At 35.1% G+C, this 13,542-nt stretch overlaps 1 protein-coding gene across 4 annotated transcripts in view; it reads right to left on the reverse strand.

The window, feature by feature from the left end:
• Positions 1 to 13,542, reverse strand: part of GK5 (glycerol kinase 5) — a 76,328-nt gene that overhangs the window by 38,230 nt on the left and 24,556 nt on the right. For all 4 annotated transcript variants that reach the window (XM_019656955.1, XM_019656954.1, XM_019656958.1 and 1 more), the window contains one exon: positions 6,480 to 6,573. In XM_019656955.1, the coding sequence (XP_019512500.1) occupies positions 6,480 to 6,573 (94 nt within the window). The remainder of the gene's footprint in view (positions 1 to 6,479; positions 6,574 to 13,542) is intronic.

Below are 13,542 nucleotides of genomic sequence, written 5' to 3' on the forward strand. Positions count from 1 at the left end.
TTATACATGAGATCGTCTAACATTATTCATTCTATAACTGGAAGTTTGTACCCCTTTAACTTCATTTCACCTGTTCAGTGCTCAAACCTTCTGCATTTCTTTATATTTTACATTATTTATTAAAATATAAGACTTTCAAAAAGTACTAAATGGGGCCACCCATAATCCTGATTACATGTTAACAAATGCCTCAAACTGAAATTCATTCTTCCTCCCTAAACACACTATGCTTTTCTCTATAAAAAATTAGAATGTGGATCCTTCAGGGATCTTCTGTTAAAATGCAGATACCTCAGGAGGAGAGGCATTGGTTATACAAAAAGTATTAAGAATGATAAAAACTCTTAGCAAAGTGGGCATAGATGGATAAAATCTCAACATAATAAAGGTCATATATGATAAGCCCACAGCTAACACTGTACTCAATGGAGAAAGGCTAAAACCTTTCCCCTTAAGATCAGGAACAAGACAAGGCTGCCCAATTTCACCACTTCTATTCAACATAGTTCTGGAGGTTCTGGCCACAGCAATCAGACAGGAAAATGAAATAAAAGGCACCCAAATTGGAAAGGACAAGGTAAAATTGTCATTATATGCAGATAACATGATACTATATAGAGAGAATCCCAAAGACTCCACCAAAAAATTATTAGAACTGATAAATAAATTTAGTAAAGTAGCAGGATACAAAATTAATCTTCAGAAATCAGTTGCATTTGTATACACCAATAATAAACTATCAGAAGAAATCGAGAGATCAATCCCACTAACAATTGCTTCAAAAACAACAAATATCTAGAAATAAATTTAACCAAATAAGTAAAAGACCTGTACTCAGAAAATTATAAGACACTGAAGAGAGAAATCAAAAAAGATACAAATAAATGGAAACACCATGCTCATGGATAGAAAGAATTAATATAGTTAAAAATGTCAATACTACCTAAGGCAATAAATAGATTCAACACAATTCCTATCAAACTACCAAGGACATTTTTCTCAGAAATAGAACATATAATCGTAAAATTTATATGGAGCCAGAAAAGACCCTGAGTAGTCATGGCAATCTTGAGAAATAAGAACAAAGTGAGAGGTATCATGCTACCCAAATCATATTACAAGGCTAATCATCAACATCAAATCATATTACAAGGCTACAGTAATCAAAACAGTATGGTACTGGCATAAAAACAGACACAGAGATCAATGGAACAGAATAGAGAGCCCAGAAATAAACCCATCCATATACGGTCATTTAATCTATGACAATGGAAGCAAGAATTTACATTGGGGTAAAGACAGTCTATTGAATAAATGGCGCTGGAAAAATTGGACTGATACATGTAAAAAAATGAAACTGGGCCAGCTTATGCCATATATGAGAAAAAATTCAAAATGGCTTAAAGACTTAAATGTAAGACCTAAAACCATAAAACTCCTAGAAGAAAATATAGGTAGTAAATTTGCAGACATTATCTGGAGTAATATTTTTACTGATATATCTCCTCGGACAAGGGAAACAAAAGAAAAAATAAACATATGGGATTACATCAAACTTAAAAGTTTTTTCAGAGCAAAGGAAATCATCAGTAAAACAAAAAGGCAGCCTACTGAATGGATGAAGATATTTATCAATGATATATATGATAAAGGGTTAATATCAAAAATTTATAAAACACTCATGCAATTCAACACCAAAAAAACAAACAACCCAATTAAAAAATGGGCAGAAGATATGAAGAGACATTTCTCTAAAGAGGACATACAGATGGCCAACACACATATGAAAACATGCCCAAGCTCACTAATCATTAGAGAAATGCAAATATAAACCACAATGAGATACCACCTCACTCCGGTCAGAATGGCTATCATAAATAAATCAACAAACAATAAGTGCTGGCGAAGTTGTGGAGAAAAAGGAACCCTGGTGCACTGTTGGTGGGACTGCAGATTGGTGCAGCCACTATGGAAAACAGTATAGAGGTATCTCAAAAAACTGGAAATGTAACTAGCTTATGACCCAGCAAATCCACTTTTAGGTACCTATCCAGAGAAACCCAAGACGCTAAGTTGAAAAATATATGCACCCCTAGGTTTATTGCAGTGCTATTTACAATAGCCAAGACTTGGAAACAACCAAAATATACATCGGTAGACAACCGGATTAAGAAACTGTGGTACATAGGGCGGCCAAGTGGCTCAGTTGGTTAAGAGCTCACTCAAGAGTGTGAGCTCTGAGTCCCAGGGTCACTGGTTCGATTCACGGCCTGAGCTGAACTGCTGCTGAGCTACCAACAGGTGGCTGGATGGCTCAGCTGAAAAAAAACAAAAACAAAAAAACTGTGGTACATTTATACAATGGAGTATTACTCAGATATAAAGAAGAATGAAATCTTATCATTTGCAATGATATAGATAGACCTAGAGAACATTATGCTAAGTGAAGTCAGTCAGTCAGAGAAAGACAAATACCATATGATCTCACTTATATGTGGAATCTAAAGAACTGAATAAATGAGCAAAGTAAACAGAAATAGTCTGAGAGATATAGAGGAAAAACTGATGGTTGCTAGATGGATGAGGGAGAAGGGGACGGGATTAGACAGCATAAATTGGTAACTACAATATTGCCACAGGGATACGAAAGACAGTTTAGGGAATATAAAATAATGTTGTAAATATTTTGTAGAGTGTCAGATGGACACATGTCTTGTTAGGGAGACCACTTCATGGACAGTGTAGAGGCTTGACCACTGCACTGTACACCTGAAGCTGAAGCTGAATAATATTGTATGTCAACTATATATATATATATATATATATAGTCATGGGATGTGGAGTATAGTGTAGGGAGTGGAGTCAATGGAATTATAATAGATATGTATGATGTTGCGGGGGTGGTGGATTGGGGGTGAGGGGTTGTCACTTTGTGAGGGGTGAAAAGTATAACTATTTTATTGTTTTGTACATATGAAACTAATAAAAAATTTTTCTTTTAACTTTTAAGAGTTCTAACGCTGGCACTTTTAGTCAACATATTCACAATTAGCCCTGTTGTTTACAAGTTTAACAAATATTTAGTATTGTGTTCCTTCTGTGTACCAAGGACTACACTAGGCCTTGAGAAAACAGTGAATACTATAGGCAGAATCCCTGCCTTCCTTAAATTTACATTCTAATGGAAAGAGACAAATAAGTAATCAAATCAACAGATGAAATCATCTAAGAAGACAATGATTGTAACAAGAATCGCTATTTAATGTACCACCAAAAAAGAAAAAAATCCTGTTAGTTAAATTATGACATAATGCTAAAATATAATTAATGGTTCAAAATGCATCCTGATTTCAAAGATGTTAAAATGAGAAAAATGTTTGTCTTATAACTCATACATTGCTGGTGGGAATGTATATGGTACAGCCATTCTGGAAAACAGTTTGGCAGTTTCTTATAAGCCATGCAATTACCATATGTCATAGCAATTACACTCTTGGAGTATTTATCCCAGAGAAAAGAAATTTTATATTCACACATAATTCTGTTTATAACAACTTTATTTGTAAACTGGAGGTAGCACAGATGTCCTCCAACAGGTAAGATATTTATACTATTGAGCAGCTCAGCAATAAAAAGGAACACGCTATTGATGCCTGGAACCACATGGATTCTCCAGGGAATTGCACTAAGTGAAGGTTTTATACTGCATGATTCTGTGTATATCACATCTTTTAAATAAGAAAAATTTTGAATGAAGGACAGATTAGTGGTTGCAAGGAGCTGGGGATTGAAGCAGGTGAGGAGATGAACAGGAGAGAGATGGCTTGGTTATAAAGAGCAGCATGAGGGGCTGTTGAGTGATGGAACTGTTCAGTGTCTTGACTGTGGTGCTAGATACAGGAACACATGAAGAGCTGTATAGAAATGAATACACACACACACACACACACACACACACACACAAGTAAAACTGGGGAAACCTGGATAAAATCTATGGATTATATTCATGTCAAAATCTTGGTTATAACATTACACTGTAGTGTTATGAAATGTTATCATTGGGAGAAACTACAACGTATATAAGGGATCTCAGTATTCTTTTTTAGAACTGCAGGTGACTACAATTATTTCAATTAAAATTCAATTTAAAAAGATGTGTTTCAGAATCTTTGACATTTGATAAGTGCTGTGAAAGAAATAAAGGACAGTGAGACAGAGACTGGATGGAGGTTGGGGGACTACTTTAAATAGGGTGGCAGGTAAGGGCTTCTAGAGGAGGTAACATAGAGCTGAGCCCTGTAAAATGACAAAGATCCAGCCATGATAGCAGAGGGCCTTAAGGTGACAAAAGGGCTTGGGTGTTACAAGAATAAGAGCAGGCTGGCTAAGCTGGAGCCTAATCCTTAGCAGCTTCAGGGAGAAAGGGGTCTGGGAAGTGGTCAGAGATACAGACAGAGCCAAACCATGGTAAAGAGTAGAGATTTTTATGCTAAAAGCAAAGAGAAGCCTTAGCAACCAGTAGGCATGAATCAAAACAACAGGGAAAGGAAGCATGATGCCTGAGGAGAGGAAGAAATGGTGGCCCACACAGCCAGCACAGCCCAATCACTTCATCATTCTGCTTGGGGCCAGTCTTGGCTAAACTAATGACCTTGGTGACAGCTCAGAAACACACACCCTAAACATTTCCGAGAGCCTCAATCAATAAACTATAAACATCTGGGAAGGGAAGACTGCAGGGTGGGGTTCCTTTCACTAGCAGGACAGGCCCTGGGGTTGTGTGTGCTAAGAGTCTGTGTGCATTTTATACTAAGAGAAGCCAAAACTTACATCATGTCGATATTCAATATCAAGTGCACAAAGTGCTTGACATGCTCAGCTTTGTGCTTGAAGTCACAGTTTTGTGTCATGACTTGAGATTTGGGGCTTATAGTACAAAAGTGAATATTTTCAGAGTCACAATTGATTTTCAAAGGAATAAAGGTTTTAAAATATCTCACTGGCTGACTTAAGGAATTAGTCGTGACTTAAATGTTTGATATATTGACCTATTAAAAACTAAAATTACACATTAAGGTAAAAAAATTACACATTATAAATAGCATAATTTAAAATTGTCCCATTCAACCTGGTTTGCTTCACGGCCTGAACTGAGCTGCCGCTGAGCTGCCAAAAGGTGGCAGGATGGCTCAGCTAAAAAAATAAATAAAATAAAAAAATAAAATTGTCCCATTCGGGATTCATGATTTTTCCTTACAACTACTTTCCATTCCCTTAACTGCTGTGTCTTTCCGAGAAACAGCACCTCTCAGTACCCAGCTTCACAAGTTATTAAAGCAAGGTGCATTTTTACATATTAAACGAACAAAAAAGAAAAATCAGTGTGTGTGAGATTATGGCAAAAGTATTTCACTCGTGCACTGTTGTCATAGTCTGTAACATATTCATGTTTGTTTTCATATAAAATTACTATCTCCAAATATTTATCAAGTAAAACTGATGCTGCTGACACTCCCCCATGCACCGACTGGTACGCGTGCCCTAGCTAAGAAGGCATTTAACTATGTGTCATTAGAAGTATTAAAATATGCAGTATTGATTATAACATCAAATACTGCGTTTCACCAGTTGAGGAGCCGGAAAATTGTCTTACCCTTTGACTCAATAATCTCCCACTAAGGAGTGAGATGATGCAGCTGTTGTCACTGTCATCATCATCACCATCGTCATTTGCTTACAATGTGCCAGACATCCTATTAAGAGCATGTGGCGGTCAGTTAGTTATCTATCTAAGGGGTCGGTAAACTGCGGCTTGCGAGCCACATGTGGCTCTTTGGGTACGTTCCATCTCAAGTTTGCCAACTCCTGGAAGAGCCAATCCTGTCCCTCACAACAATTTAAAAATTATTTGAGAGCCATAAATATATTTTTACATAATCACCATTATGTTAAAAATTTTATAAATGAAACTATGATAGTTTTATTTTCATTTTTTATTTTACTTCAGAGCCACATATATATACCCAAAGAGCCGCATGTGGTTCGTGAGCCACAATTTGCTGACCCCTGGCGGCTCTTCTATCTCAAAAGTTTGCCAACCCCTGATCTATCTCAATATATATTCTCCATTTTTATACCGAAATTGATGAAACGTGGACATTATTGTACATTTTCTGGGCATAGTCTGTATTTTTTCCATATTCAGGAATGGAAATATGAATTCTCACTAACATGTGAATCTGTGGTCCACCCCCAAACCTCCTCAGGACTTCTTGAAGTGTAGTTAAGTACTTCAGTCTATTACATATGCTCTTGGGTAACTATAATTAAATTTCAATTGTGTGGGAGTGTTCATGTGGTTATTCTCTTCTTAATGTCCAAAAACAGCATAGTTAGGTGATTATACAATTAAGTCTATAGTTAAGGGATATTTACAGGAAAAACAGTAATATCCAAATTGCAGAGAAGAAAAAGAATACCTTCATTGTAAGAGAAGTATTCCAAGATTTTACAAGTTCAATAGCTCTTAGGTCTTGCCAAGTAATGAAGTTGTGAAAATGCTTTCCCGTTTTCCTAAGAAAGATGAAAACAACATTTTGAAATGCAATATAGCAAAGACCACAATATATCAAATATCTGCTACAAAAAAAAAAACTAGAGGCCAAACTCTAACTTCAAAGTATGGTTTAATTGAATGAGGCTTTCCAAATGCCTTCCTTTTCTTTGATTTTATAAATTGAACATGCTTTAAATGCTTATTATGTGATATAGAGTATGAAATTTTAGATCAGATTCTATCCAAAAAGATAATCTTTTTGAAACACTACAATGTATATGCTTCCAAAAACAAAATACAAAAAAACTAATGAAATAGAGACCACAAAAACAATACAAAAGATCAATGAAACTAAGAGTTGGCTTTTTGAAAAGATAAAATCGACAAACCTTCATCCAGACTAATCAAGAAAGACACAAAGAGGACTCATTAATAAAATCAGATGGAAGGAGAACTAACTGTCTCTGTGTGGTGAACACACAATGTGGTATATAGATGATGTTACAGAATTGTACACTTGAAAACTATGTAACTTGACTAACCATTGTCACCCCAATAAACTTTAATTAAAAAAAAAAGAAACTTGAAAAAAAAATGAAAGAGGAGAAGTGACAACAGACACCACAGAAAAACAAAAAAATTTAAGAAATACTACAAGTACGTATATGCCAACAAATTAGACAATCTGGAAGAAATGGATAATTTTTTAGAAGCATATAACCTTCCAGTCTGAATCAAGAAGAAACAGAAAATCTGAATAGACTGACTACTACCAGTGAAATTAAATCAGTAATCAAGAAGCTCCCAACAACCAAAAACCCTGGACAGGATGGCTTTACAGTGAATTTTACCAAACATTCAAAAAAGAATTATCACTTATTCTCCTCAAACTATTCCAAAAAATCCAGAAGGAGGAAAGGCCCAAACTCTTTTTATTAGGCTACTATCACCCTGATCCCAAAACCAGACAACGACATTACAAAAAAAGATAACTATAGGCCGATATCTCTAATGAACATAGATGCAAAAATCCTCAACAAAATATTAGCAAACCGAATTCAATAATACACTAAAAAGATCATACACCACTCAAATGGGATTCATTCCTGGTATGCAAGGTTGGTTCAATATCTGCAAATCAATTAATGTGATATACCAATTAACAAAATGGAGGATAAAAATCATATGATCATATCAATAGATGCAGAAAAAGCATTTGACAAAATCCAGCAGCCATTTATGATAAAAACTTTTAGCAAAGTGGGAATAGAGGTAACATATCTCAACATAGTAAAGGCCATATATGACAAGCCCACAGCAAACATTGTACTCAATGGGGAAAGGCTAAAACCATTCCCTTTATGATCAGGAACAAGACAAGGTTGCCCACTTTTATTCAACAAGTTCTAGAAATTCTAGCCACGGCAATCAGACAAGAAAAAGAAATAAAAGGCATCCAAAATGTAAAGGAGGAAGTAAAATTGTCATTATATTCAGATGACATGATATTATATATAGAAAATCCCAAAGACTGAACCAAAAAACTATTAAAATGGATAAGTGAATTTAGTAAAGTAGAAGGATACAAAATTAATATTCAGAAATCAGTTGCATTTGTATATACCAGGGGTCGGCAAACTTTTGAGATGGAAGAGCTGCCAGAGGTCAGCAAACTGCAGCTTGCGAGCTGCAGGCTCTGAAGTAAAATTGAAAATGAAAATATAACTATTATATAAATTTCATTTATAAAATTTTTAAAGGCTATTATTCACAAAATGGTGATTACCATATTTCCCCATTTATAATACACATCTTAATTTGGGGGCCCGAAATTTGAAAAAAAATGTATTACATAAAGTTACTGAACTCAAATCTTATTCATCATAAAATTCATACAACTCCTCATCACTGTCAAAACTCCCAACCATTAGCTTGTCCTCATCTGTGTCTGATGACAAATCACTGTCTTCATATATTGCCTCATCCTCAGTTCCATCTATGGCCTTTGAAATGCCACACTTCTTAAATGACTTGACAACCATCTACAACCACTGTATAAGACACTCCCAGTTTTTAGACCCCAAATTTTTCGAAAAAGAGTGTGTCTTATACATGGGGAAATATAGTATGTAAAAATATATTTATGGCTCTTGAATAATTTTTAAATTGTTGTGAGGGACAGGATTGGCTCTTCCAGAGATCAGCAAACTTTTGAGATGGAACGTACCCAAAGAGCTGCATGTGGCTTGTGAGCCACAGTTTGCCAACCCTTGGTATGCACCAATAACAAATCCTCAGAAGGAGAAATTAAGAAAACAATTCCATTTACAAATGCTTCAAAAACAATAAAATACCTAGGAATAAATTTAACCAAATAAGTAAAAGACATCTACTCAGAAAATTTATAAGAGATTGAAGAGAGAAATTAAAGAAGATACAAATAAATGGAAACACCATGCTCATGGATAGGAAGAATTAGTATAGTTAAAATTTTCATACTACCTAAGGCAATATATAGATTCAACGCAATCCCTTGTAAATTACCAATGGCATTTTTCACAGAACTAGAACATATGATCCTAAAATTTATATGGAACCAGAAAAGACCCTGAATAGCCATGGCAATCTTGAGAAATAAGAACAAAGTGGGAGGTATCAAGCTACTTGACATCAAATCATAGTACAAGGCTACAGTAATCAAAACAGCATGGTACTGGCATAAAAACAGACACATAGATCAACAGAACAGAATAGAGAGCCCAGAAATAAAACCATACCTATATGGTCATTTAATCTATGACAATGGAAGCAAGAATTTACATTGGGGTAAAGACAGTCTATTGAATAAATAGTGCTTGGAAAACTGGACACATGTAAAAAAATGAAGCTGGACCACCTCCTTATGCCATATACAAGAATAAATTCAAAATGGATTAAAGACTTAAATGTAAGATCCAAAACCACAAAACTCCTAGAAGAAAATATAGGAAGTAAATTTGCAGGCATTACTCTTAGTAATATTTTTACTGATACATCCCCTCAGACAAGGGAAGTAAAAGAAAAAATAAACATGGGATTACATCAAACTTAAAAGTTTTTTCACAGCAAAGGAAATCATCAGTAAAACAAAAAGGCAGCCTACTGAATGGGAGAAGATATTTGCCAATGATACATCTGACAAGGGGTTAATATCCAAAAGTTATTAAAAACTCATACAACTCAACACCAAAAAAATAAACAACCCAATTAAAAAATGGACAGAGAACATGAAGAGACATTTCTCTAAAGAGGATATACAGATGGCCAACAAACATGAAAATATGCTGAACATCACTAATCATCAGAGAAATGCAGATAAAAACCACAATGAGATACCACCTCACTCCGGTCAGAATGGCTATCATCAATAAATCAACAAATAACAAGTGCTGGTGAGGATGTGGAAAAAAGGGAACCCTCGTGCACTGTTGGTGGGATTGCAGATTGGTGCAGCCACTATGGAAAATAGTATGGAGGTATCTAAAAAAATTACAAATGGAACTACCTTATGACCTAGCAATTCCACTCTTGGGTATCTATCCAGAGAAATCCAAAACACTAATTTGAAAAAATATATGCACCCCTAGGTTTATTGCAGTGCTATTTACAATAGCCAAGACTTGGAAACAACCGAAATGCCCATTGGTAGATGAATGGATTAAGAAATTAAGGTACATGTATACGATGGAGCATTAACTCAGCCATAAAGAAGAATGAAATCTTAACCATTTGCAATGACATGGATTGACCTAGAGAATATTATGCTAAGTGAAATAAGTCAGATGGAGAAAGACAAATACCATATGATCTCACCTATATGTGGAATCTAAAGAACAGAATAAATGAGCAAACTAAACAAAATAGTCTTAGAGATATAGAGAAGAAACTGATGGTTGCTAGATGGGAAGGAGTTGGGGATGGGGGAGAAGGTAAAGGGATTAGAAAGTACAAATTAGTAGCTACAATATTGCCACAGGGATATGAAAGATAGTTTGGGGAATATAATCAATAATGTTGTAAGGATTTTGTAGGGTGTCAGATGGGTACTTGTCTTATTAGGGAGATCACTTCTTGGACTGTGTAGATGCCTGACCACTGCATTGTACACCTGAAGCTGAATAATACTGAATGTCAACTATATATATATATATATATATATATATATATACACACATATATATATACATATATATGTGTATATATATATATATTTCCCCTCACTACAGGATGTGGAGTACAGCATAGGGAATAGAGTCAGTGGAATTGTAATAGCTACATACGATGTCAGAGGGGTAGTAGATTGGAGGAGGGGGGTTATCACTTTGTGAGGGGTGTAAATGTCTAACTATTACATTGTTTTGTACACCTGAAACTAATAAAAACAAAAACTAATGAAAAGACCTTTTAAGGACTTGCCTATACACTTATAAAGCAAGATGAAGAGCCAGTGCTTTCCCCCTTGGTTGTAGTTACCTTTATGTATACAATCAGATCAAAGCCTCTGTGTCTACAGGAGAGCTGGTGTTGCCGAGCCCATTTCTACACCTCTCAGCTTTAGGACTGGCTTAGCCATTGTCAACCTACCAGGCTTACCAAAATTGGTCCAATAAAAAGAAATTCAACAAACTCTGGACCAACACTACATTAAAAGTATAGAATTAAAAAATACAGTAGAAATAAATCATTTTTCCTTTGAGGCTCCCACAATTCAAACACTGACATCTACTAATTTTCAACATCCAACTGAGACTTGTTTTCTACCCCATCTTTTGTGTGAATTTAACCATGTTCAATTCCTGAGACTACCATTTCCCACTCTTGTTAAGCAGTCCACACCCACGGTCACATCCTTAACTTAATTAAGTGGAAAACATTCTACCACTGACATTCTAACATTCCAATATATCAGTCAACCCATCTAGCTATTTCAGTCATGGGCTGCTTAACAATAGGGATTTGTTCTGGGAATTGTGTCGTTAGATTTTGTTGTGTGAACATCACAGAGTGCACTTACACTAGATGGCACAGCCCACTGCACACCCAAGCATATAGTATAGGCTACTGCTCCTGGGCTACAAAACAATATGAGGTTAAACCAAGCACAACAGATAAAAAATGATGCAATCAAGAGATGCAGTAAATAGGAGATGTATGAGGCTGTTTCAGGCTGACATGGCATACTGTTTTACAGCAAACGTTTTTTTACAAGTAGAAACAGTACACTCTAAAAAATGATGAAAAGGATAGTAAATACATAAACCAGTAACAGTCGTTTATTACCATATCAAGTATTATGTACTGTACATAATTGTTGTGCTATATACTTTTATACAACCGGCAGCACTGTAGGTTTGTTTACACCAGCATCACCACAAACTCGAGAGTAATGTGTTTTGCTAAGATGTTATGATGGCTACGATTGTCACTAGGCAATAGGAATTTTTCAGCTTCATTATAATCTTATAGGACCGCCATCGTATATGCGGTCCATTGTTGACCAAAATGTCATTATGTGGCACGTGACTCTATTTTAGTTCTCTCGATTTTACTCCCTTCAAAGACACTGCAACCTTTAATCCCTCAAACATACATTTTTCTTTCTACCAACCCCTTCTAGGCTTACTCAATTTCCTGGTTCCAATGGTCTATCATTTTTATTAAGAATTTGCCTTCACATGCTCTCTTTCTCTCTTTATTTTTATAATTGTGGTAAAATATACATAACATGAAATGTACCATTTTAACCATTTTTAAGTGTGCAATTCAATGGCATGAAGTACATTTCACAATGTTGTGTAACTATCACTACTATTTCCAGACACTTGTGTTGTTTCCACCTTCTTGCTATTGTGAATAATGACACTATAAACATTGCTGTACAAGTATCTGTTCTCAATTCCTTTGGGTATGAACTTAGGGTTAGAATTTCTAGGTTATATGGTAATTCTATGTTTAGTTTTTGTGGAACTGCCGGACTGGTTTTCATAGCGGCTGCACCATTTTACATTCCCAAAGCCAATATATAAAAGTTCTTATTTTTCCACACCCTCACCAACATTAATTTCCATTTTTTAAGTTATAGCAATCCTAGTGGGTGTGAAGTGGTACCTCATTGTGGTTTTGATTTGCTATTCCCCAAGGACTAATGATAGTATTTTTCATGTTTAAAGACTGTATCAAGTCCTTTGTCTATGTATGAATTGGGTTATTTGGGCTATTTGTTGAGTTGTAGATATTCTTTATTGTGGATATTGTGGATATTCTTTATCATATACATGATTTGCAAATAGTTTTTTTCCATTTTGTGAGTTTTCTTTTCACTCTTAATTGTGTCCTTTTTGTTTTGTTTTTCATCTTTATTAATGGGAATCACATCATTCACCTACATCATAAATATGTCACTTCCTTTTCCTTTAGTGATCCAGTCACCATTGTCATTAGTACAAACCAGAGAAGTCAATCTCCTATTGTTTTAGTCCTTAATGTTAGATGTAATTACAAACCAAACATCCCAAGACACACACCTTGCATAATATATGCTGCAGTCACTTTTTAGAAATCTAACCGCAGATGTGAGATATCAGTGACTGTAAATTTTCTCAGACATTTTTAATGTGCAGTTTGCATATTATGTCAAAATAATTCCAACATGGTTTTATTTCTTACTATTTATGATTAAATTTAGGGCCACTTTGGAAAGTTCTAATGGTTAAGAAAATTAGAGAAAAATTAGTCATCATTAATACATGAAAATATCTTAATAGTATTCTTTGATGCACAAAAGTTTTTAATTTTGATGAAATACAATGTATCTATTTTTTCTTTTGTAAGCTGTGTTTTTTTTTTTTTTGAAAGATTTTTATTGGGGAATTGGGGGGATGGGAACAGTGCTGGGGAATTGGGGGAAGGGGAACAGACAAGTTGCTGTCGTTTTGTTCTTCAGTCTA

Source organism: Hipposideros armiger, unplaced genomic scaffold (assembly GCF_001890085.2).
Source record: "Hipposideros armiger isolate ML-2016 unplaced genomic scaffold, ASM189008v1 scaffold_270, whole genome shotgun sequence".
Taxonomy (NCBI): Eukaryota; Metazoa; Chordata; class Mammalia; order Chiroptera; family Hipposideridae; genus Hipposideros; species Hipposideros armiger.